Genomic DNA, 24,866 nt, shown 5'->3' with positions numbered 1-24,866 from the left:
ATAATCGCCAGGATGCGCATATATACTTGCATACACATGTGCGCACTTGCTGAGCGATGCTAAAAAAGTCCCACACCAATTGGCATGCCACAGGAGGCTTCTCACTCCCATGCGCCTGATACACTCGAGAATTGGGCTCTCATTTTGGTCTCCCATTTCGTCCCAACATCCCCTCTCACACTCACACAAATAGACTCACGTAATCACCACACGGCCCGTATCTCGCCAACGGATGAAGATGTGAAATGCTGAAGTTCATAAAAATTTTTTTCGTTTATCTGGTTTTAACCAACGCTAAGAAGACGCTGCGCACGAATGAGAGATGCCACCTCCAGCTGTTTTTAAATGGCTCCACAACGTTTGGTGCAAAAAGGAAGAGCCAAAGTTGTGTAGGAAAAATAACCCCCTTGTATTTGAGGAAAAGGCTCGACCCAAACGACAAGTACACAGTAATCAAAAGACATGAAGCAAAAGTACAGAGAAATTTAAAGAGGAAGTACCTGATTGAAAGATACAAGGAAAAAAGAGAGCTACTAAAAAAATACATAGCAGAAGCGTCGTCCCCTATTGAATATGTCTACTGGAAGTACAAGTTGTCTTCTCTTCCCAGGGACTCCTGCCCTGTCAGGTTTCGGAATAGATGTGCGATCACAGGTAGGTGCGAAGAGGGGGGGCCAGAAAAATGCACATAAGTACACGCGGAAATGTGCATATTTATATGCATGTACCTGCCTCCTACACGTGAACACAATAAAATACGTACTTCCTTCCCCACGCAGGCAGGGCTCGCGGATATTATTCCTTCTTCGGCCTGTGCAGACACCAAGCTCGTGCGCTCATACAGAAAATGTTCTTTCCCGGTTTTGTCAAGGCATGTTGGTAGCATTTGAAAGCTCTCCAGGGATAATGGATGAGGGGCATTTGTGACGTCGCGCAGGATTATTTGTTGGCTATGCCAGACACGAGCAAATTCCCAAATGGATGTTTTCACGTTTTCCATAAGTTCCACTGTTATGTGTTTTTTTTCACCTCCTTTTGGGACAACACAACGCTGTTCTGTAAACAGAGTTGTGTGTATTCCCCTGCTCGCAAAGTGCCAACCCCGGTACATCGCAACGTTAACATAGTAATGAAAAAAAAAAAAATAAAAAGAATAAATGGACATTTGATTAGCAGGTTTGACATTTTTTTTTTTTTTTTTTTCCCCCCCCCCCCCCCCCTCCTGAGAGGGTTATCTTTGCATGCTTGCCAACTTCCCAATGCATGAAAGCTTACTCCAGTAATTTCCCAAAAATGCTGGCGAGCATTTCGCCTAGTTCAGTGCCCTGCACACATGGGAAAAAAACGGAGTTTTTTTTTTTTTTTTAATCCCATTTTTGCGATCAGTCGAGAGTAGCCTGTTCTTCCCCTTCACATATGCTGGTCCAAAGGTTGACACCGTTACAAAAAAAGAAATTCCCCTGTATGTGCTTTTTCGCGTCAGCGAGGTGATCGCGCTTGTGTGCTAGTTGTGTGCCTACATGTATGTTCGTATTCTACGCTTAACGTTTTTTTTTTTTTCAAGTGTTCTCTCTCATTTCGTGCCGGGGGTGTATCATATATGCGACAAAATTTGTACAGTCCATTTTCTACCTTTCGCCGAGTTGTAAGCTGCATCGCATTTGTGTGTCATCTGTGTTGGTTGGGGGCAAGAGCATGACTATGTATATTTACTAAGCACCACTGCAGCGCACTACAATGGGGTTAATTAAAAGGGGAAAAAAAAAAAGCAACACAGTGATAGATAACTTATTGCCTTTCTCTTTTTTTTTCGCAACGTTCTTTGTAGAGTTTTTTCTTCTTTATTCGTATAAAAATATGGTGGTTTTTTTCTTTTTTCGCTTATTTGTAACATAATTTCGTATATTTTTTTTATTTTCTCCATATTCCCCCGTGTATTCTATTTTTAAGTAAAAAGCTTTCTACAGGTGAGAAGCTGCCCTTTATTTTTTGTGCCGGTACGTGCCTACCTCGCCTTAGTACATGTTTACAATTCCCCCAAGGGGTCAAGTCAACGCTGGCAAAAAAAAAAAAAAAAAAATACCTAGTTAGCTTAGTTCCTGCGAGAAAAGTTCCCATCTGAACTTTTTAAATTGACAAAGGTGCAACCGTTTGTTGGCAAATGGGAAGATACAATTTTTTTCTGCGTAAGTTGGGTTATCGGTAGAGGCAACCCACACAGCGGCATCACACGTGGTAGGAAATCAAGTCAGAACGAACGGACCTCGCGGCAGCCGGTCGTTTTCCCGCACAGAACTCACATAAGGAACGCATATGCAGACGTAATACAGCTCGTGCGCACTGAAAAGTGTCTACACAAGCGAAAGATTTGCTTGCCGTTGTCTCGCTGCTCCTTGATTAGTGTCCCACCGCTCCATTTGCTGCTTCGTTTCCCCCCGCGGAGTTTCATTCACCAAGTACACACACTGCGTAAGATGCGAAAATGCAAAAAATTCAAAACGCGATGAGGCGAAGAAGTCGCCCATTCAAATGGGACGTGAAGTTTTACAGCAGTAAGTTAAAGGTGGAGAAGAACCCAGAGAAGAGGCACAACGACAGGCACAGCGGTAGCCACCAGGAGGGGAAGGAAAAGAAATACAACCTGTGGAGGTGGGGGTGCTCAGGCGAAAGTATCTTCTCCTCCGTGAAGGTCGGAGAGAAAAACAAAATGCCGGAAAAAGTCCCAAATTTCGAAAATGCAAAAATTGAAAAGCTCTCAGCTGGCTGCAACCACGCAGCCTTTATAGTCGACGGAAAAATATTCACCTACGGTTTGAACGACAAGGGACAGCTAGGAAGATTGATAGAGGAAGAAAATAACCAAAATAAGAATTACACGTTAACACCAAAGGAAGTGAAGACCGAGGGAAATGTAAAATTCAAAGACGTCTGTTGTGGTTTTAAACACACCGTGGCAGTTGATGTGAATAATAACCTATATAGTTGGGGGTGGGGTGGGAATTTTTTTAAAGGAGCAAATGGACTGGGGCATGGAAACAAGCAAAATTTAAGTACCCCGAAAAAAGTGGAGTCATTCAGAAATGATGATTCTGAGTTTGTAAATATCTGTTGTGGTGACCAACACAGTTTAGTGTTAACGAAAAATGGGAAGGTATACGGATGTGGACGAGGTGAGTTTGGTAGATTAGGTAGAGGAAACCACGGAGATCAATTATTTTTTGAAGAAATCGATTTTTTCATTAGTAACAATATCACCGTTAAGGGAATTTCATGTGGTCATAGTTTCTCGGCAGCCTTATCAACTGAGGGGGAGGTCTACGTTTGGGGAAGGAATGACTATGGACAACTGGGCATAGAAAATAGCATCGGAGATTTATACTCCCATGAGGTATACCCAAACAAGGTGAAATATTTCGACATGGAAAATATTAAGATCAAATTTATTGCTTGTGGTGACAATCATATGATTGCTTGCTCAGAAAATAACGTCATTTTTTTCTGGGGCTCCAGGGCATGGCTGGAACCCAAAGCCATAACCCTAAGTCCCCTATACCAAAATAGCATAATTAAAAAAAATATCGACAAAATACAGGCAGGTGGAAATACCTACTATTATTCTATGCTTCTTTCTGACAATAAATTGTACTCTTGGGGAAAATACAACTCCTCTTGTTTGGCTCTAAGCGATAAAAGAAACCATAACGAACCTACGCTCGTTGACTCCAAACTGTTTAATGACGAAATCGTTTGTGACATTTCTTGTGGTCGGGGAAGGGTCCTCGCCAAGACGCTGGCCGTCGATTGACCTGGCTGCGGTGTGAAGAGGCGGCCATGCGGTCCGATGTTATCCCGTGCAATGCTATTTCATCCCGTGCGGGATCCTCTTATTCCCTGTTAACCCATGATGTGCCCCAAATTTTCCCACCCAGTTGGATACCCCTCCATGGTGCAGCTCATTTGCTGGCCAGCCGCTGCCCGGGCATGGGCACCGTCGCTCCGTTTCGCCCGCGTAGCGTTTTGCACCGTACGTTCCACGAGATACGTTTTACGATTTATGTTCATTTTTTTTTTCTTTTTTTTTTGTCTTTCTTAAGCATGTTTGGACTTAAAAACAAAAAAGCACGTGCCCCCATTTGCCTTTTATTTCTCCCCTTTTGAAAATCATAAAATGTATGTACCATTCTACTGCATGTTACCAACTCTGCTTAAAAGAAAGGGAAAGACAAGGGGATCGGCTGACATGCCCACCGTAGTCATTTACTACGTAGCTGCTTTTATCCCCTTCTGTATTCCCCCGTTTGTATGCCCCCTTTTCTTTGTCAATTTGGACAGCTTTAAACAAACCGCTCCGCATGGCACTCATGCGGCATATTGATATAACCGTTTCGAAATGACGCGTTAAAAGAAGGAAGCGCGTTTATTGACTAACTCAGAAATGGTTTTCCAAAAGTGGATCCAGGAAGGACAGACACAAGTTGGGATGTCCCATGATAGGGAATAAACGAATCATATCTGTGCAAATGGTTACGGGTTCACTCACCGCTCCCTTAGTTTTGCCACCCCCAAAGGAGCATTTTTTTTAACGTATCAAATAAATATAGACAACGTGCTGAACCGTTTAAGTTTTTTCTTTTCCTTTTCAAAAGGTGGTAAGCAACTGTTCATGTGTATCGTGGTACTATCTTGATGAGGGGGGGTGAAAAAAAAAAGAAAAAAAATATGCAGAGCGGAGTTGCGCTTCACATCCTTGCTATTAATTTAAAAGAGTGAGAAAGCTTCCATCTTTAGGTGGCTCCAACTCGGGAGGGAAAAACAACTCCCATGCTGTTTTCAGCTACCGTTGTAAGACATTCCTATCATAGAGAAGGCATTTTGAGTAAGTTGCTTTTTATTCACAGAGTGCGAACATGGTGAGAAACACGTCTGAATACTTACCAGCCAATGCTTTATCATTGTGGCAACAATTAGGGAGACGGAACTTCATGCCAAATGGGGAGAGGGTAACACACGCAGTTGTTTATTTTCCCTTTAGTGTACAAACACCTTGTGCCTGAAAAACATCGTTCGGCTTCTTCTCCCATTCGGTGCGAGTCTACTTTAATTTAAAAGAACATACAGGTTATGCACTTCTATCCCATAATATATCTACCCTCGCGCAGGAAAAGGTAAGAAAAATGGATCATTTTGCGCCTTCCCCTTGCCTTGATATATTATATGCTTCTTTTATCCACTTTACTCTTTTTGCTCCCTTCCATATGTTCCACATAACATATCAAAATTTTGACCGTGGAAAATGTTACATCATCTTTTTTCCTTTTTTTCATGGCGACTGTGCAAACTATATCGAAGCAGAGTCTCCATGTCGATGGCGTGTAAGAGGTACCACCCGTGAAATGTATTCCTTTTAAACGGGAGAATTTGTTCAAAGACTAGTTAAACCTGTAGATGCATCCTAGCCATCTTGGGAGTTTTTTTTTTTTTTTTTTTTTTTTTCATATGCAACATGGCGATTTGTGCAACTGTGAAAAAGTAAGCACTATATTTCATGTAAGGGGAAGATTAAAAAAATGCGCATTTTGCCTCTTTTAAACATATAGGAAAATGAAAAATAAATAAAGTAAAATAATAAATTCCTGCGCGTGAGGGAAAAAACGCATTTTATGTGGCACTGGGATTTGCTTCTAACCTTGGTGCTACAGTTAAAGCGACTGGGTTTTAACTTCCCCATTTCATCCTTTTCTTTTTAAAGTGCCAAAGTAGATAAAGCAACGTAATCGCTTTTCACCAAAATATGACGAGAAAATTGCCCTTGTTGTACCAGATGGGTTCATATCTTTACAGGGATGTAAACAAAGTCAAAAATAGGAAAGAGGAAAAAGCACTGTGTCAAGGTTGACCGTGTACAATTTAACGCCCACTAGGATACGCTCATTTGCGCGTGTTTGAATGAAGCCCATGTAGATGGATCTCCCCATGGCTGTACCGTGTGGATGCATTTATGCATATAATATCTGCATATAGCGTGCCCATATGTACATCCCCCTCACACCCCCCTGTGCTATTGCATTTCCAGCTGTTTCCCCTCCGTAAGGCATCCGCAGCCAACCGTGTTCGCCGCCTGTAAACTAAACACCACTTAGCAGCAATGCAAATGCGCAAAGTGTTATCGCAGGACGACAGCACAAGAGTACAAGCACGCGAGGGAAAGAGTTACTACACTGCACGTTAGGGGAAATCGTATTGCTCTGCAGAAGTAACAGTTCGGTGAAGGGGTCCGCGGGGTACGAGGATCTTTAACCCCTCCGAGTGCGTCATACGTATGAGTGTGTGTATAGCTGCCTCAGTAGCAAACCACGGTTGTGTAGACCTTCCAGAGAAGCACCCCACGGCTGTGTAGATCAACATCCCATCGCATCCTCTGCGTCGACGAGAGGAGTGTACTCAGGCCCCCAGCTAGCGACAAGCCGAAAAGAATGGGATCCGCGCTGAGTGCGCCAAGCGCCGCGGGCGGGGAAGCGGACGCCGCAAACGATAACGGGGCAGGAAACGAAAATGCGAGGACCCCATTTTTCCAGAAACTTATCTCCATAATTGTGCAAATGCTAATCATGCACATGGTGATGTATTTCATATCTGGAGGGAAAAACAAAACGGGATCAAAAAATGGAAGTAAAATAGAAGGGCACAATTTAACACTAAGCAATAGCCTAGAACATGGGGACATATTTGACCTCTACGTATTTCTCAGTGACAACCATTCACTGGATTATGAATACATAAGAAAGAAGAGTAAAATGATACAAGTTAGGGAGAAGGAATTATATACATATAAAAAGTTCAGCAAATATGACCCGACTAACTTTAGCTTTACGTTAAATGATTCGTGGAAGGGAGAAAAGTACCTCAGCGTCATTATGATCCCCCTGCACTTTTATAAAAATCGTAATGCTTCTGCTCTACTGAGTAGCACAATAAAGGACGAATTAAAGAAACAGATTTTAATTGAGAACATCCCACTGACGGTCAAAATGAAGCCTTTCGAATCGGAGGAAAATGAGAAATATAATTTGATGGACGAGAGTTACAAAAATAAGAAAAGAAGGATAAAAGAGAAAGAAGAGAAGAAAGGAGAAAAAACAAAAAAAGAAGAATTCTATCACATAAAAAAGAGAATAGATATTAACATTATTTATGATCAAGCGAAACATCGAATTAGCGAATTTAATATGCCTCATTTGAAGAGGTGGAAAATTAATGTACACAACACTACGTACACTCCTCCAATATTTCTGTCCGATTTTTGGTTGCTAGAAACAGATTACTACGTATTGGATCGAACCTTTTTAAAAGATAAGGACAAAAGGACAAGTTACATCTCGGTGTACGATCCATATAGGATAACACAAAGTGAGAAAGATATTCATTCACACGTGATAGAAAAGAATGCTGACGAAAATAAGGTCGTACAAATTGAAATAAATTACGGCACATGCAGTTTTATGTATTATATGTTCATAAAACAGATGGATACATCGATACAGATGATGGACAAGAATAAGGAAACCTTTTCTTTCCAAAATTTAACAAACGCAACAGCTACAAAAGAAATTAACATGATGAAGAAAATTATAATGACTACAAATATTTACATGTTGATTTTCTCTGCTGTCTTCATTTTTCTCCATTCCATATTCTCCTTTTTCGCCTTCAAAAATGATATGCAATTTTGGTACCAAAATGAGTCCATGGAGGGATTGTCAGCTCTTAGCGTTATAACCACATTCGTGTGCGACATAATATTAGCGTTGTATTTATACGACTCGGAGAGCACATCCTGGTTACTCCTATTCGAGATGTTTGTCGGAGTAGCACTCTCTGCGTGGAAAGTTACCAAGGCGGTGCATGTATCCTTTAGTAAATCCTATCCCTATATCATAATGAAAGACAAAAAAAACTACACAGAATCGATGACCAAGAAGTATGACAAAATTGCAGTGAAATATGTTGGAATCATTCTCATCCCTTGCTTCATTGGCTATGCTATTTATTCTCTCTTCTACTATAAGTACAAATCTTGGTACTCCTATATCATCTCCGTGCTTGCTGGAACGGTTTATACCTTTGGCTTTATTATGATGACCCCACAGCTGTACATAAATTATAAGTTAAAATCTGTTGAGCACTTGCCATGGAAGGCTCTCATTTACAAGTCGCTAAACACCTTCATCGATGACATTGCCTTTTTCCTAATTGACATGCCCTGGATGCACAAGCTTTCTTGCTTTCGAGACGACGTTATATTTTTGTGCTACATATACCAGAGGTGCATCTATAAGGTCGACAAGAATCGCCGCAAGCACCTGGCCCAGGGGCAGAACCAGCTGGTGACTCAGTCCCCGCCGGGCGACAAGAAGAATGACTAGGCGTCGCTGCGAAACTGTGCGACGCGGCCTATGTGTCTACTTTGTTTCTACGTATTTTTTTTTTTTTTTTTTTTTTTTTTTTTTTTTTTTTTTTTTTTTTTTTTTTTTTTTTTTGATCCACCACCCCCTCCCCTCCATTTCACCCGGTGAAAGCATCGGGTATGTGTGTATGCTTCCCATCTGGCGGAACATGTCCGTGTTCCCCTTCTCCCTTTTGCGTGGCTTGGAAAGGGGTACCCAGCAATAGTCAGTCGAATGTCCCCATTGTGCGTATACTGGTACGTCTGCCCTTTTTTGGCGCCCGCGGGCGGATCAGGTGGATTCTCCAGCTGCACCTGATAACACACGCTTGTGTCATTCGTCTGGGTAGTAGGTGTACCCCCCCACACGCCGCTGTGCATCCCTCAATGCTAAGCCTATTTCTTGAGAGCTCTTAAAATTGTTTTAACTTCTACCTAAAATGTAAACCTCATCACTTCATCCTTTTTAATTTCACCTTTAGTAACTGACCCCTCATGCATTCCCTATTTTCCATGCTCCCCTTTTTGCCATACCCTTGTTTATAATTTTACACACTTGGACCAAGTTTGCGTCTCCAAGTTTACAATTAATTTTTTTTTTTGAATAACCCTAAACTTGAAAAGAAAAGAAGAAAAAAAAAAATAGTTGTTTTTTTCCAATTAGGGACTGTTATAGGGGAGGAACAGCAAAAATGGTCAGTGCCTTGTCTGCTTTTTGTCCCCACGGGTGTGTCAAACGAGAGACTCTTCTCTATGCGTGTTCAGCCCGTTGGCAGTATTTGCCCTGGGAAAGCAGAACAAAGGGGGTATTGAGCTGAGATGGAAAGAAGATAGGAAATGTCACAAACATGGGAAAGTAGTTTTCCGCGGTGGTTTCTTTCGCTTCTTCTTAATCGTTCCACTCATTCCGTCGCTTATGTTTGGTTCACTCCCTAATCGATGAAGCGGTTAATCTATTCATTCCTTTTTCGTTTTTTTTTTTTTTTTATATTTTTCTTATGATTTTTGCAGTGCTCATTGGTAGAAATAATTCGCAAAGAATTCCCCGTTGGCAGCACAAAGGAGTGTGCGATTGTACGGCTGTCCCTTACGTATATATACACTTGCGCACGCATACCTATCTATGTTCACGAGCGCACATGTACACGTGAAACTTCTCAAAGCAGAAATAGCAAAATAGGGGAAAAAAAGGATCCATCAAGTGATAAGAGATTCCCCCAACCGATGCCTAACCTATCTGGATATCCCATTCTATTTTATTTGATTCTATTTTATTTATTATTTTTTTTTTTGTTGTTCCTCTGTACTTTTGGCTACTTTACTAAAAAAAAAAAAAATGTGCAGAGTGAAATTAGAACATACATGGAAATTTCAAATGGACGAAGATGGAGGATGACTACAGGAAGGAGTTTTCGAGAAATCCAACAGAATCGCAACATAGTGAAGAACCAAATGAAGAATTTACCATTTATAAAATTAAAAATACCTTACGCACGTTAGACCAACCGATTGAGCAATATGGGATCGCAAATTATTTCTTGAACTATTACAACGGGGGTGATAACAATGAGGAGTGCAAAAGTGAGGGAAAATTCGGATCTCCCTCGGATGAGGTGCCGTCTCCTTGCCACAGTTTAGCAGATAGAGACGAGTTAAAAAATAGTGATCAGGGAAGCACCAATAGGGGGAGTCCTTGAACGATAAGCGGCGCGTCTAAAGATTTGGAAGGGCAAAGCGCCTATGAAGGAGGCAAAAATTCAGACAATAGCTATCGTGGCGAACCTCTCATTGAGGAACGCACCCGTTGTCTCAGCATGAACGGTGATTGGAGCAATCAGATGGGGAAGAACAAAACGGGGAAAGTATACAAAACCTGGAAGGGCAAGAAAAGACCCAGAGATCGCCCCCTCTCAAGTGTAAACCCTAATGTAACGACTATTCAACTTTTCCTAAAAGAAACGGTAACAGAAAATGAAGAAGTAAAATACAAATTAAACCTGCAAGAATTTTATGATTTCTTTTCCAGAATTGAAGAGGCCACTGTTGTGGGAATAATTCCCACGACGCGTTCCAAAGAGGAAGAAAAAGATGCCGATCTGGTCACCACCCATTTGGTTAATCTCGTCTGTCATGAGAACAATGAAGAGATTGACCTAAACCATTTCACCAAGAATTATTTAAAAAATAAAATGCTCCTCCAGAAAGCAGGAGGGAAGACGAGAAAAAGATGCAAATACTGTTATGGCATGTTAGCAATTGAGAAACTAAATTTTGTGATCAACAGGGACGGAAAAACATATGACGAAAATAATGACTTAGTAAATGTGCACTGTTTAGAACACGTCTTCCCATCGCATGTCAAGTGGGAACCTTCCCACTTTATTTATGTTCATATGTTATTTGCGTACAGTTTTATTTTCTCTAAAAAGGAAAGAATTTTATTCGTCGCAGTCGATTCGTGCAACGTGATCGGAAGGAAAAACTCAAACACGTCATCCCATTTCGGATTGGGCAAGTACAACTATGGGTCTTCTGCCAAGAAAGGGGAGACGCAAAGTTTGATAGACTATTTTCATCAGTTTGTTTATGCCTCCAATAGGTTTTACGAGAGGACGATGGGGATGGAAGTGGCCTTAGACGGGCAGAACAGAGGCAGAGAAGAAATTCCTACGAGGGGAACACCAGGGTGGGGTGCAAACAAAGAGGTAAAAGAAAAAAGCGAAGAAAGTGAAGGGAAGTTCCAAACTGGATGCCACGCCTTATGGGCATTATATAACGAGTTGCACACCTTGCGCGGTAGAAAGTGCGACAAAAACACACAATGGATGGAGACATGAATGGAAAAGGATTGCAAATTGGCCTATGATGAGGACATCCATTTGGGTATCCCCACAGAAGAGGCGCATAAACCGTACGGCCTTTTCCTCTACCACACAAAAGAGAGAAAAACAAACGAGAGGGGAAACTTCAACATGAGGGAAGTAAAAAACGAAAGGAACTACACACTTTACAAAATATATACCTTTTTATTTCTCCTGTGTGATGTAACTTTCTATGTCCAGAAGACGGCGATATCCTTTCACACTAGTGTGGACCACTTTTTTGCCAAAATTTTTAAGTTCATTCGTCACTTCGGAAATTGTTTCCGCCACGAGGGTAAGCAAGAAGAGGGGTAGCCCGCGAGCCACGCGTGTATTATGTGTTTACACCGTCATGGTATTATTGGTGATCCTAATTTGTGTGCATAAATTGTGGGTGCATAATTTGTGTGCCCCTAATCCGTGTGCTCATAATTTGTCTCCATTTGGGGGGACATAACATGTTGGCATTCCTCCATTGCTAATCGCCCCTCCCCCCCTCCGCAGAACCCATGGCCGAGCTCCACTTCGTCTACGTGGACAATGACACGAGGGACGTTATATACAAATATAACCACTGCGTCTGTTTAGTGAAAGGAAATAAAAACAGAGGGAAATGCAAGAACGGACAAAAAGGTGACAACAGACGAATGGGCGCAGAGGAGATCAATCAAAAGGAACAGAAAAACGAATAGGGGAAAATACAATGTCACCGAATTTAGGGGTAACAAGGTGCTGATTAATTCCCTGCCTTTTTTTCACCCTTGTCTAATGCATTTAGCTAGCACAAATGCGCACGCGTACAAGGCTGAAAACGCATTTGCGCATACGAACGCGAGGGCTGCCCCGAATCGCTATGAAGAGGTCTGCGTCTATGCTAACGCGAGGGCTTATGCAGACGAGACCCATTTTGTACAACGGAGGGGTACCAAATTGTCGCGAATTTGGGTATACACCCCTGCGATGAAAAGCGTCCGGTGGAGAGCCAAAATCTGCATCCCTTTATGACTAACACAGCTTTACAAAATGAAGAAAAAACTCGAAAATGACGAATATTTTGAATATAAAAAATTTGAAGCAGTGAAGGAAGACATTTTTGTCTACATGTATCTGACGCATAGTGAAGTTTTAATTCCCCAACACACTTTGTCACTGTTGACTTACCCCCCCTTTTTTTTTATATGTTCCAGAAGGCTACTGTGCGAAGTTAATAGTATATTAAGGCAAGACGAAAAAAGAAACGCAGAATTACTTCAACTTAAGAAGAGGAACTTACTCCATTGCAATCCTTTGGAAAAAAAACACTCCTATCATTTTTCCATCCATCTTGATATTTTTGGGACTTCAAATGGGTCCCCAGAAAATAAAAGCGTCATAAGTGAGTGTTCGGATGATGATCCATCTTCAACACGAGAGGGAAATAGTCTATCGGTGGACAAACGACTGACAGGTGACGAAACGGACGCGGAAAAAAGAAGTGCCGAAAAGGTAACGAACGATTCCATCAACTGTAAAAATCACTCGAAGCAGAAGTATGTCATCCTCCCACTTGAGCATTTTTACCCCTCCGAAGAGTTAAATAATTACAGAATTAGCATAGATTTTACGCACCTGGAGTATTGACGCCTGTCCGCTGCGAAGGGGGGATACCTTATGATGGCGGTCAAAAATGCATAGGAATTGGGGCACCGAACAGGCAAAACGAACATGTGGCGAATTGGACACTACAAGGAATACATTTCGCGAAGGAAAGCTTTTCCCTCGTTTGGAGGGGATCCCCAGATGATGCACGGAATAATATGTGTGATCAAAAGTGGCGTTACATCGGTTGTGTCTAACTACCCCAAAAGGAAAGGACGCGTGTGCATACCTTTGGGCAACTAAATCCGCCGCACACATCATGCGACATGTATCCATAGAAGATATATTTTTTTTTGTGTGTACATTTTAAAAAATATTCATGTGAGGAATTCCTAGGTGTGTGTCGCTGTGTTGTGTTGTTTTGGTTTTATTTCTATTTTTTTTTTTTTTTTTTTTTTCCACGCTTCATCGTAAAATTGCCAGTTGTTTTTTGTGCGTCATACGTTTACAACATGCAGTGCATGCATGGGGTATGTATCCGTTTGAGTGTTTTTTTTTTTGTTAACATTTGCTCATTTGTACCAACGCAGTTGTTCATAGACAAAGAAAATTTGCGCTCCAGTTGTGACGAAAGAATGTGCAGAGCGCCCATTGTGCTTGCGGACATATTTGACATCGCAGGCGTGTCAGTCGGGTCAGCAGCTGCCTTTGGCTGTTAGGAATTGCTGCAATTTTTGACCAATACAGGACAGGGGAGGTACTGCATATCGTCGCCGATATTTCCTCTCATATCGCCTCTCACACCACCGCTCACATCACCGCTCACATCACCGCTCACATCACCGCTCACATCACCGCTCATATCGCCGCTCCCCCCCCCTCGCAGACATGGAAAAACTGTTCAACTGCGAAATTTTGGACCAACCCACGCGATGCAAAGGGGTAAAGGAAGAAGAAGACGGTTGGGACGCCCCGGACGCAGCAGATGGCCAAAGTCTGGCGCTCCACAACTTCATAGACTACACTCAACTGTACAGAAAATACAAAGAGAAAAATGCAGCTAAGTGGGTTAACAAGCTGCCTGTGTCTCCATACCGATACCCCCCCAATTCTAAAAATGCCAATTTTGATGATATAAAAATGGAGTACCTATATGACGAAATAAATGCGCCCTTTTCGGGGGAGAAACTTTCCAAAGCAGCGGCAGATAGAGCGAAAAATAACCAAAACTGCTATGAAGGGGATTTAAAAATTTGGATTCCTCAAAATGAACAAGAGCGAGGAAAACAAGTGAAGGAAAAAAAAAGCCTGCGAAAAAAAATATACGACGGAGAAGTCATGTTCTATGAAGATTACGTGGAACAACAAGTAGCGAAGGATTACGAGCGATTTTTTAAAAAACCCTACCAAGTGAAGAGAAAAGACGAAGGAGGTAAGTACTATTTTTACGGGAAAAAATTAGACATGAACGAGCATGAAGATATATACAGAAAGTACTACAACTTGGATGATGAATTCTTTATAAGACGGATGAAACTGAAAGAGGAGATAAATAAAAAGAAAGAAACAAATGTGAAAGAAGAAAAAAAACACGAAGAAGAAAAAAAAAAATTCCAAAAGGAATATGCAAAATTAAGTTTTAAAGATCAAAACTTTATAGTAAAAATAAAAGAAGAAAATAATTTGGAAAGTTATCTAAGTACTTACAAATTTTACAAAAAAAATAAAAATATCTTTGAAAAAGATTTGCCCGAAATTGAAAAAAGAGAATTATTGTTTGGACAAATTCCTGATATCATTTTGCCTGCCAACGTTCGGAAAACAAAACACCCAAAAAATTGTTTAGTCCCTCTGAGTAGCCTACACACGTATGCAAATTTTATTGACGACCTTTTCAAGTGTCCCTATATCTACACCGCCATCGATGCCGAATTGGGAAAGTACTGGAAAACAAATGAAAACGAAGTTATAAATCATATCAAATCGGAGAAAATAAAAAAGGGCTACAAGAAGGACATCTATACAGTGAGCAGGGAGCACCTAGAAAGCTCCAGTGCCAAATTAAAAAATTTACTCGGCAGTGAGGACAAGGAAGGAAAAAAAGAGTCCAACGTTACTATAAACTTTAAGATACCAAAAAAGGAAAATCAAACGAAAACGGTGTGCAACGGGAGGTACGTCGTGTAGCAAGGAAGGAATATGGGATGATACAGGAAGGGGGAATTATATGCATTTTTTTTTTTTTTCCTTCTTTTTTCCCACAAATGGTATGTGCAAACGTTTGGACAATTACCCTTTTGAGGTGTCACTCCTGTATGTGCTTCTCGTCCCATTCGCTCCTGAGTTCCCCCCATTTGGGGCAAATTTTTTAAAAAACCCAAACCACACCAATTAGTCATTTATGCCTATGCAGAAGCATAACTGCGCAGGGGGTATAAAACGCATCCAAGCAGGTGCATTCACAGAATGGCACATGCTTCGTATGAAGTGATAGAAAATGCGACACACGATTTATAGCTGCGGGTATGCCTACGAGGAGGCACAGATGTACTTAACCTTCTGAATAATCGGGGAATACTCATAGGGAACACTTCACGGTTTACATTTCGAGGGGTGCCTTCTCCCCGCCGACGCGTAAAACAGGTGACCATGCATACCCAACGCAGTGTCTCCATAACGCCTAATTCGTCTTTGCACAGGTCAAATGGTAGCCATTTCGATTACTTGACCGATGCAACCGCTACGTTACAAAGTTGGGAATGTAGGAGGAGCGTGAAAAAGCAAATCATTCGACACAACGTAGCATCGTCTGTTGGGCGGCGGTGCTTGGGGAGGATCATCGCTTCGACCACTGCTTCATAGCCCTTGATTTTTTCCGTCCTGGCATTTTTGGAAATTTCTGCCTCATATCTTCGTACAGAATATGGTGCTGTTTAAGGTCGTCATAAATGTGTGGACAAGCGTTGAGTAGAGCTCGTCCTATGGCCAACCTAGCTGCTTTGGATTGCCCACTGATTCCACCGCCTTTCAATTTTATAAACACATCAAAAACGCAGGAAGTATTGGTGACATAAAAGGGTTCCAGTACATCCATTCGATTATAAAAATAAGGCCATCTAATGTAGAGATCTTCTTCATCATTTACCTTGACAATACCACTGCCTCTTTTTATATAAACATATGCAGACGATCTTTTGTTTGTCCCAATCCCTTCTGACTCCTCCAACCATTCCATATCATTATGGGTAAAAGTCTTTCCCCTTTTTTTATTAAACTTGTCAATAAGAATCTTGTTAATAAGATCTTCCTCACGATTCTGAGCAACATCATTCATTCTGTTGTTTTGCAAAGCGCCTTGGACTTCTCCCTGTTCACTCTCCTCATTGTTGTCTTGGCTTCCCTCTAACGCTTTCAACTTCTGATCAATTTGAGCTATTTCATCCGAATGGCTATCCCTCTTCGGACTAGACAAAAAATTGTCAATGAGGAATGGACTCATGTCCGGCGAAAAAGGCGGGGACCTCATCAGAATCCTTTGGATCTCCGTGGTCGTCTTAATCCCCATTTCCTTGGACAAATATAATGCTTCGTCCAGCGATAATATGTAATCCCGTTTGTTCCTTTTTTGTGTTACGGTTTCTTCATTCAGAGTAGAGGTCATGTTTATAAATCGGTTAGGAACCCTTATCGCGTTTCTCACGTTTCCATGTTTTAGAGTAATTTCTCTGAGCATCTTCCCTACAGCCATCATTCTTTACGTGCATGGTTTGATACTGTAATATGCACTTGTTGTAGAATAGTTGTTAAGACTTTGTGGCACACAACTACCTATTTGTTGTGCTGAGTTGTTAGGAAGTGTGCTTCCATTTTGATGGCGCCTTTTTTCTTCGAGAGGAGGGGAATTCCACGGCGTCTCTCTTGATAAGAGGGGGAAAGTGATACTGGTCACGAGGTGCGAAAAAAAGGGGTTACTCTACTATGTTGTATCACGAAACGTGTTATACCATTGCAATGTCGTGGAATTCTCACTTCATCCCGATTTAGCAAGCACACTCCAAAGTTGCGCTGTCGCAACTGCGTTACAGTACCACCTTACACAGCTACTTGGCTAAGCGTCCTCCTTTTTTTCTTTGCCCATTTTGAAATGTCCCCTATAATTCATAATTAACACTTTGTAATTTGCCTACTCCCCCACCTGTTTCGTGACGCATCCTACCGTTACTAAGGTTAAAGTGCCTTTTTTATTTTTTATACTACGGGAAGAGAGAAGTATCGGGGGAAAAAAAAGGGGCTCCCCAAAAGTGCTTACCAAATGGGACTACAAAAATAAACCAACTTAAAGCGGGAGGCATTTTCCCAAATTGCCGGTTTCCCAAACGGTGGCCGTGCGTTTTCACTCATGACATTTTTACAGAGCGCAGAGGTGCACGTAACGTGCTCACAGGTGTGTCCCTGGAACACATAGATATGCACTAGCCGTATGTTTTCTTAAAAATGGGAAACGATGACGCGTTTGAGAAGCGGTACTGCATAGTAGCGAGACAGTTACCTACAGGAGCCACGCAAATGGCATTATTATATATGCAAGACACCCTCGCGCGTGGGCACTGCCAGGGTGCGCTACACCTTTTTGCCGAGCGCCCCTAAATGAACCCATATAGGTGGAAACGAATGATCCATCGAAGAGGTACACTTTTGGTAGGGAAAGATATACCCAGTGAAACTTCAAACAAATTAAACTTTACCCCTTCTCGGCCTCTTGGCTAAGATCAATTTGTAGTACCTGTTCTTATCAGCGTGATAGCTGATATGGTCTCTATCGAGACCTTATCAATTTTCACAGTAATTTTTGATGGGGGAAAGGATAATTTGAAGCTTGCTTCATGTAACCTTTCGCGCGTTGTTTTACCCTAGCACTCATAGGTTTGTACAGTGCACCCCCTTTACAGTTATAACGAATCAAACTTTTTCACATATGGCGAGATTTAATTATAGTTTTATGGGTTCTCATCTAGTCAGTTGTTTTTTTCACCTTTCTTCGCTTTAAATAGGAAATAATTAAGAAAAGATTTTTATATTGTGAATTTTTCCCCAGTTCTTAGTAGCCTCTTTTTAACTGTACGAAGCGGAGCAAATTGGCTGGTTAGAAATGAAAGCTTTATTCTCATTTCATTCCCCCCACGGTTAACTGCTTAACTATGTTTTATGGCGTTATTTGCCTCGAAAGGGGCGACCTTAATTTAAGCAGCTTTTGGATGAATTTATTTCTTTAGCTTCCAATATCATGATACTTCCCTTAATAGAGGCTCTCATCGCCATAATAATTTATCGCGTGAAAGGTTCGTTATTCCTATTTTCCCCAATAGGCTGTAGCTATTTTGCTTGGTATATCATCTTACGTTATTTTTGACCCCTTGAAATGGTAGAAGTGGCGAGTTTTAGCATAACTCCGTTTGCCCATCCTGCCAAAAATAAATTATAAAGCGCACTAAGCACTGTTTAAGGGTTGCATATGACATACATATTCTGACTGCTCTTTTGACAGAGTATAATTTCTTGCCATGTTAGGTAGCATTATATATTTATACATATATGTGTTCTCTTTCTTCACCACGTCTTGGTCCCATGACGATGCCGCTGCCCGCTGCTATTTTGCTACTGCTCATTCTGGCTGTTCGTTTATTGGCAGGTTTAGTTACTAGGACTGAATAGGCTGCTTAAAGTTTGAGAGGCCATTACGATGGATTGAGGAACGTTGAACAGGGTTCGTTTTGCATACCGAGGCACGGCATGAATGCGTAAGTAGTAGTATATATGTTACACACACCTGTGCAGCGTGGTACGTATGCGGCGTGCTAATTAATTTCCCCCCGCACCCTTCCGTTCACCTCTGTGAGAGGAGGAAAAAGTTACCTCTTTATTAAAAGCTATTACGCGCTGTAGTTCGTAAATGCATATAATTCACCCCCGAGGGAGCTGAAAACAACGCGTGTTTGTAACAACGTAAAAAAAGCGCACAAAAAAATTAAAAAAAGAGAATAATCAATAGGGAAAGAAGTATGTGTGCACAATGTGTATATATGTGTATACCTAATTAAGGATCCTAAAAAATCATAATGAAAGAAGGAATATTAAAAAAAAAAAAAACGACCACGTCGTGGACGCTAGCAAGTGGAGTGAAAAAAAATGAATTGTAAGTGCCGCTTAACAAATTTTTATGAGTGTGGCGGCACATTGTCTAAAAAAAAAGAAGAAAAAATTACAACCACTGGTGTTGTGGTGCGTTTTTTTGCTATCAAAAAATTGCTTCCAATCGTCTCTTCTCCGCGTTTTTGCCGTTCCCTTGGGAACATGCAGCGGGGGGGGAAAAACATCTGTGCGAACAAATTTGCGCGAAAAAAAATGAACTCCAAAGTTTATTTCACCCATTTTTGGACCTTCGTCAGGGTAAGGATCGGTGCGGAGACGCGCTGCTCCATATGTCATGGCTCCTTATGTCATTGGCCCCTATTCCTGTCCCCCTATGGCATGCCCTCATATTTGCTCACTTCCATGAATCTTGCTTATCCGCATCCCACTCACACTTCTGGTCCACATTGTGAGTGGTCGGTTTGCCGCTGTTAGATTTCAAAAGGGGCATTTTTATGAATTCGCCGTAATTGTCCAAACTGAACTTTTTGAATTCCCTTTCCTTAACCGTACAAGTGTTTTGTGTCCCCATCACAGCGCTGAATCGGACGCTGTTTCTCATTTTTTCTACATGGGAACGTTTGGCCATTTCGAGTTCGTGGTTTCCGGTATTGTTTAAAATGTGGTGCTGCTCGATGGCACTGTTCCTCATCATATTGTCTTCATGGCTTTCATCGTCGCAGTATTCGCTTTCGCGCTTTCTCTTGATAAATAAAATCGTTCCGACGACTATCAAAATGAGTACCACAAAGAATAGCACTACGGAAATGACAAGGAACTTACTATTCATCTCGTACAAATTGTATAAGGCATTATCACAGATGTAAGAGAGCACTTCATCATGACCTGCTTCATTCTTATCGATTATTATTTGTTTTCCATTTACAGGAGACTCTTTAAAGTTTTCCGCTTCCGGATCAGTCACTATTCGGATAGGTATCCAAATTTCACTATAGGATTTGGAATTTTCCTCCGTAGGTATTACTGCTATAACTATGTCTGTTTCGTATATTCCTTTTTTATAGGCTGAGAATACGACAGGGATGTGTTTTTTCTTTCCTCTTTCCAAATTGAATTGTACAAAATGGCAGTCCATCTGCATCCACAGTCCTCCTAACAATGTTGTCAGGACAGCTCCTTCTGCATTTACCAGGCTGTCATTTATTGTTTTTCTGTTTCGCGTGATTACCTTGATAGACGTCCTCGTCAATATATCTAACACTTCTTCTGCGGAGGGGATGAACCCTTGATTGTAACACACTGAGTAGACTAAGGCACTGACTCCGCACACATGCGGGGCCGCCATCGAGGTGCCCGTATTTATTTTGTACGAATTGTTTGGCGTGGTGGAGTATATGTGGTGGCCGGGTGCCATGATGTGTACACTCTTCTCTCCGTAGTTTGAGAAGGGAGAAATTTCGAAGTTCTTGCTGATGGAGGCGACGCTGCACGGGGAGGTTGGAAGCAGTGGAGGGATGTCAAACGGGTTGTTACGCGGAGAATAAATGGGACGAAGTGTGAAGGCACAGAAACGGGTGAGCATAAATCGGAACAATTGTGAAGGCACAGAAACGAGTAAGCATAAATGGGAACAATTGTGAAGGCACAGAAAAAGGGGCGCATAGATGGGAAGTGATAGAAGGTATTGCAAAGACAAGGTCAGCCTTCGCCCAGCCTGTGAGGCGTACCTGTACACGTGGGGCAACTTAAAACTTGAAGGGTACAAAGGGTGCTCGTCGTTGTTCTTGTTCTCGTTGCCGGCGGCCGTGACTAGCACGGTGCCCTTCCCGTTGAAGGTATATTTCAGCCTTTGCACAGCACGGTGAATATTGGCATCGTACTTGCTAGACCCCCAACTGACATTGATGATCGGCGCTTTAATTAAAATGCAAACGTTAATGGCTTTAATGGCGTGGAAACTTCCTCCATACTTTTCTCCATCGATAAACCTTAACGATATTAAAGTAACATTGGGGGCCACACCGACCATGCCTAAATCATTGGCTACTCCACCGATAATTCCTGTGACATGTGTCCCATGTCCGGAAGAATCTGTTGGGTTCTTCACCATAAAGTCGTAAAACTCTCTCGTCATTTCGTATTGTGTGGAGTATTCCGGAATGTAGACATTTTTCATTAAGTCGATGTGATTCTTATCGATCCCAGAGTCTATTATGCACACCTTCACATTTTTGTTCCCATAGCCTGCTAGAAACCAGGCATTAAATACTCGGATGATTGAGAGGTTCCACGTGGAATACTCTCTTAACTCTTTCGGTAAGAAGTTTAGAATTTCCTTTTCGATTTCCTTCTTCGTTTTTCTCTTTCTTCTAGCGAATTCACTGATTGACTGGATACTCCAGAATTTGCGCACAAAGGAGTAGTTACCATTGTACAGGTTTTTTTTCTTCTTGACGAATTTTCTGGTCCCCTTGTGTGTGGGGCCATCTGCGTGGTGGGCTTCGTGATCGTCTGCGTCGTCGTCTGCGTTATCGTCTGCGTTGTCTCCTGCGTGATCTCCTGCGTCATCCTCTGCGTCTTCTCCTGTGTCATTCCCTCCGTGGCTGTCTACATGCCTGTCTATCTGTCCATCTTTGTGACTACCATTAGTCCCATCCGCCGAAGCGGCACTTTGGCCAATAACCCCGCCCCCCACGTGCGGCGCGTCCAACGTCACGTAGGTATTGGAAAAGCTCCAGTTCTCCATGTAGCCCTCCAGCTCCCTCTGCAATATGATCAGCGCCTCCCTCAACAAGTGAAAATTATTCATGTCAAAAACGGTTGGAACAAAAAAACACAGAAAGTTGATTGGCGACGAGACATCATACACTATTTTGTCCACTTGATGGAAGTTTCTCTTTATGTGCTCCTCAAATTTCTCGCTGCTTCTTTTGATAACCGTTTTCATGTGTGATGAGTGCAAATCTAAGTCTCCTCTCAGGACGAATATTAGCTCCTGCTTCTCGGGGGTGCTGTTTTTCAGATTTAATAGATACTGGTCCACCAGCTTGTCGGCACTCAAAAATTCATTCAAGTTGTCTGTATGGTCATGGGGGTCGCCTCCACCGTTAGAGTTTTCTTTATTGTCCCCATCATCGCCATCCCTTCCGCTATTGTCCTTCGATTCACCCGTGCCAGTGGAAGGCTCATCTTGATTCCACCTCAACGTTAAAAAGCTGAAAAGGCGCTTTATCGTTCCCCGTATGGCACCGCCACCGCTGCGACCAGCAGTACTAGCAGCAGTACCACCAGCTGTGTGCCTCTCCACATTGACATTTCCGGTCCCGCTGGGAGTTCCCCTCTCTCGGCCGCTGCCCCCCCTGTTGCCCCGATAGGCCTTACCAAAATCGAGTGTCCCTTTGCCCGCATACAAATTCGTTTGGTCACTATCTTCTTCATACTCATCGTCTGGTGTCTCCTTCTTTTCCATCCCCTCCCTTTCAATGAATGTATTGGTGGCAGCCTTCTGACGCCATTCATCCTCCAATTCGATAAACTTCGAATTTTTTGTCATCAGAACAACTCTATATTTTTTATTCCCCTTGTTCGTTACGACTATGTGTCTCTGGTGCGTGAAGGAAGTTTTGTTCTCTTCGCTGTAAGGTATGTTTATGCTTCCAATACTCAGCTTGGAAATGTCTGACGCGTCAACACTGATGTCGTTAAGGACATCTTTCGAGTTTGTGACGATTGTGTAGTGGTCAAATTTTTGTGTTATGATGTCTTCTTGTGGCACATTTTCTGATTCATATAGTCGGTATTCCTCCCCCTTCCCCTCTTCTTCTTCCTCCTCCTCTACTTCTTCTTCCTCATCATCCTCCTCTTTTTCCTCCTTACCGGCTGCACTCGCTTTTTCCGCATTATCATCCTGGGGAGAATGAACCTTCGGGCTTCCTCCCTCATTCGACTTTTCCGTTTCTTCCCCTTCCTCTTTGCTAAACATTAGAATTTTCTCATTCTTTCTTTCTTGCCCTTTGGACTTGTCGTCCCCTTTTAATGCTGCCATTTCGATGCCGTCTCCTAGATTATTACCACCTTCTTGGGGTGACTCACCTCCAGGGGAGGATTCACTAGGATTGCTCTGTCTTCCTTCCTTCTCTCTACTAATCGACTTCGACCCTTCTTCGCTCATCGATTTGCGGCCAGTTTGTTCGTCGGATTCCTCAGGTTGTACCTTCTCCTGCGGCTTCTCCGTCTCTTTTTCTTTTTTCTTTTCTTCTACTTCTACTTCTTCTTCTACTTCTACTTCTTCTTCCTCCTGCTCGTGTTCTCCCAAATTGTCAAAATCTTCTATATTCCCTTTGTTAATTAATTTTCTAAACGTATTTGGTTCTGTCTCTACAGCCCTTTCTGCATTTCCTTTTCCATTTGATTTTTCATCATTGGGCATCTGTATTAAATTATCAGCAGTTTCGTCTATGCTTGTTGATTTTCCATTGTTTGCTTCATGAATTGGCACGTCTTTGGATTTTCCTTTTTGAATATCTTCACTCCCATCATGTTGTGCATCGGACAATCCGATTGGGTTTAAGCGGGGTGTGTCTTTGTTATCCCCCCCCGTTATATGCTCATTTTTTTTTTTTTTTTTTTTTTTTTTTTTTTTTTTTTTTTTTTTTTTTTTTTTTTTTTTTTCTTCTTTTTCCTTTCTGTTTCTCCTTGGCATTTCTTAATTTTTCGAACTTGGCTGACAATTCGTACACGTCAAACAGCGGTTTGTAGCTTCCTTTAATTTCATCCAAAAAGTTTATTCGACCTGTTGTATTGTCTGATAAAATGCGACTTCCTGTCTTCACCAATTTGACGTTATAATTGGCCAACTGGTCTAAAATATTTTTCCCATGCCAGTCATTTTGAAATAAAATATTCATGATGATTAGTGGCAGCACATAACGTGACCTGATCATTTTATGGACAAATTAGAAAAAAAAAAGTGCACAAAAAAAAAAAAAAAGGGAGGATGGAAGAGGGAAATAAAAGTCTAATTACATTTTCAGGGGTCTCTTCTTTGATTTAGAACAAAATTAACATTCACTCCTGTTATAACGGTTCATGCGCTATAGGTGGAGTAAACTCGTATACATATATGGATGTACGTATATATTTATTCGCATTCCGGTGTCCGCACAGGGGGGGAGGGGGTAGAACTAGATACAAATGGGCGAAATATCACCACTCAGCGGAAGCTCACGACGTATGCAGACGCAGGTCTTTACAACTACACAGGGAATGTAAATTAATGGCGTTCACGAGAAATCATAACACAAAGGTGTACCCACATTCCGATGTGAAAAATTGAGTATAGACCGTTACTAAGTCTCCCCACTTGAGAAAAAAGATGCAGTGGGGAAAAGTTGCGAACGGTCGTACGGCACAAATCGCGTAAACAGCGCAAATCGCGCGAATGTGGAAAAAACGGGCGAATATGAAAAACGTGAAAGGAGAAAAACTTAGAAAGTGAACACGTGAAAAACTGAAACAAACAAAAAAAAGGAAGCGTGCAAATGCACTTGTACAGAGCGGACTGGCAGAGGCGTAGCCCTTTAAAATGTGTTTTCCACTATGACCCTAACTGCCCGCGTGGGCGAAGCGGTGATGTAGATGGGCGTCCGCGCACGTAGGTGTACATAAGCACATAGGTACATTTCCCCATCCGCTTATTTACACATTTTCCCAAAGGCACACTCGCGTGAGCAGTACACACGCTGTTACTATTGCTCGCGATAAAGTGTGTTTCGCTGGTGTGTGTAAAATGGTCTCTACTGCTAGTTGAGCATTTTCACTCGCAAAAAAAAAAA

General features: G+C 42.0%; 10 protein-coding genes across 10 annotated transcripts; 8 read left to right on the top strand and 2 right to left on the bottom strand.

Moving 5' to 3' along the window:
- Positions 1 to 245: 245 nt before the first annotated feature.
- Positions 246 to 890, top strand: C922_02374 (30S ribosomal protein S14; the record flags this gene model as incomplete). The annotated part of the gene is made up of 2 exons (XM_008817973.1): positions 246 to 654; positions 820 to 890. The coding sequence occupies 2 exons, from the start codon at positions 246 to 248 to the stop codon at positions 888 to 890; spliced, it is 480 nt and encodes a 159-aa protein (XP_008816195.1).
- Positions 891 to 2,482: 1,592 nt separating this feature from the next.
- Positions 2,483 to 3,805, top strand: C922_02373 (hypothetical protein; the record flags this gene model as incomplete). Its single annotated transcript, XM_008817972.1, has 1 exon — positions 2,483 to 3,805. The coding sequence occupies one exon, from the start codon at positions 2,483 to 2,485 to the stop codon at positions 3,803 to 3,805; it is 1,323 nt and encodes a 440-aa protein (XP_008816194.1).
- Positions 3,806 to 6,473: 2,668 nt separating this feature from the next.
- On the top strand, positions 6,474 to 8,423 carry C922_02372 (hypothetical protein; the record flags this gene model as incomplete). Its single annotated transcript, XM_008817971.1, has 1 exon — positions 6,474 to 8,423. One exon carries the CDS (start codon positions 6,474 to 6,476, stop codon positions 8,421 to 8,423), a length of 1,950 nt encoding a protein of 649 aa, XP_008816193.1.
- Positions 8,424 to 9,828: 1,405 nt separating this feature from the next.
- C922_02371 (hypothetical protein) lies at positions 9,829 to 10,140 on the top strand (the record flags this gene model as incomplete). The annotated part of the gene is made up of 1 exon (XM_008817970.1): positions 9,829 to 10,140. The coding sequence occupies one exon, from the start codon at positions 9,829 to 9,831 to the stop codon at positions 10,138 to 10,140; it is 312 nt and encodes a 103-aa protein (XP_008816192.1).
- A 117-nt stretch (positions 10,141 to 10,257) lies between these two features.
- Positions 10,258 to 11,280, top strand: C922_02370 (hypothetical protein; the record flags this gene model as incomplete). The annotated part of the gene is made up of 1 exon (XM_008817969.1): positions 10,258 to 11,280. One exon carries the CDS (start codon positions 10,258 to 10,260, stop codon positions 11,278 to 11,280), a length of 1,023 nt encoding a protein of 340 aa, XP_008816191.1.
- C922_02369 (hypothetical protein) lies at positions 11,281 to 11,996 on the top strand (the record flags this gene model as incomplete). The annotated part of the gene is made up of 2 exons (XM_008817968.1): positions 11,281 to 11,599; positions 11,809 to 11,996. The coding sequence occupies 2 exons, from the start codon at positions 11,281 to 11,283 to the stop codon at positions 11,994 to 11,996; spliced, it is 507 nt and encodes a 168-aa protein (XP_008816190.1).
- Positions 11,997 to 12,327: 331 nt separating this feature from the next.
- C922_02368 (hypothetical protein) lies at positions 12,328 to 12,924 on the top strand (the record flags this gene model as incomplete). Its single annotated transcript, XM_008817967.1, has 1 exon — positions 12,328 to 12,924. One exon carries the CDS (start codon positions 12,328 to 12,330, stop codon positions 12,922 to 12,924), a length of 597 nt encoding a protein of 198 aa, XP_008816189.1.
- An 846-nt stretch (positions 12,925 to 13,770) lies between these two features.
- C922_02367 (hypothetical protein) lies at positions 13,771 to 15,069 on the top strand (the record flags this gene model as incomplete). The annotated part of the gene is made up of 1 exon (XM_008817966.1): positions 13,771 to 15,069. The coding sequence occupies one exon, from the start codon at positions 13,771 to 13,773 to the stop codon at positions 15,067 to 15,069; it is 1,299 nt and encodes a 432-aa protein (XP_008816188.1).
- A 649-nt stretch (positions 15,070 to 15,718) lies between these two features.
- Positions 15,719 to 16,633, bottom strand: C922_02366 (hypothetical protein; the record flags this gene model as incomplete). Its single annotated transcript, XM_008817965.1, has 1 exon — positions 15,719 to 16,633. One exon carries the CDS (start codon positions 16,631 to 16,633, stop codon positions 15,719 to 15,721), a length of 915 nt encoding a protein of 304 aa, XP_008816187.1.
- A 2,793-nt stretch (positions 16,634 to 19,426) lies between these two features.
- On the bottom strand, positions 19,427 to 23,975 carry C922_02365 (protease; the record flags this gene model as incomplete). Its single annotated transcript, XM_008817964.1, has 3 exons — positions 19,427 to 20,516; positions 20,760 to 23,561; positions 23,752 to 23,975. The coding sequence occupies 3 exons, from the start codon at positions 23,973 to 23,975 to the stop codon at positions 19,427 to 19,429; spliced, it is 4,116 nt and encodes a 1,371-aa protein (XP_008816186.1).
- Positions 23,976 to 24,866: the final 891 nt, after the last annotated feature.

This window comes from Plasmodium inui (assembly GCF_000524495.1).
Source record: "Plasmodium inui San Antonio 1 unplaced genomic scaffold supercont1.8, whole genome shotgun sequence".
Classification (NCBI taxonomy): domain Eukaryota; phylum Apicomplexa; class Aconoidasida; order Haemosporida; family Plasmodiidae; genus Plasmodium; species Plasmodium inui.
This window is presented reverse-complemented; position numbering and strand designations above follow the sequence as displayed.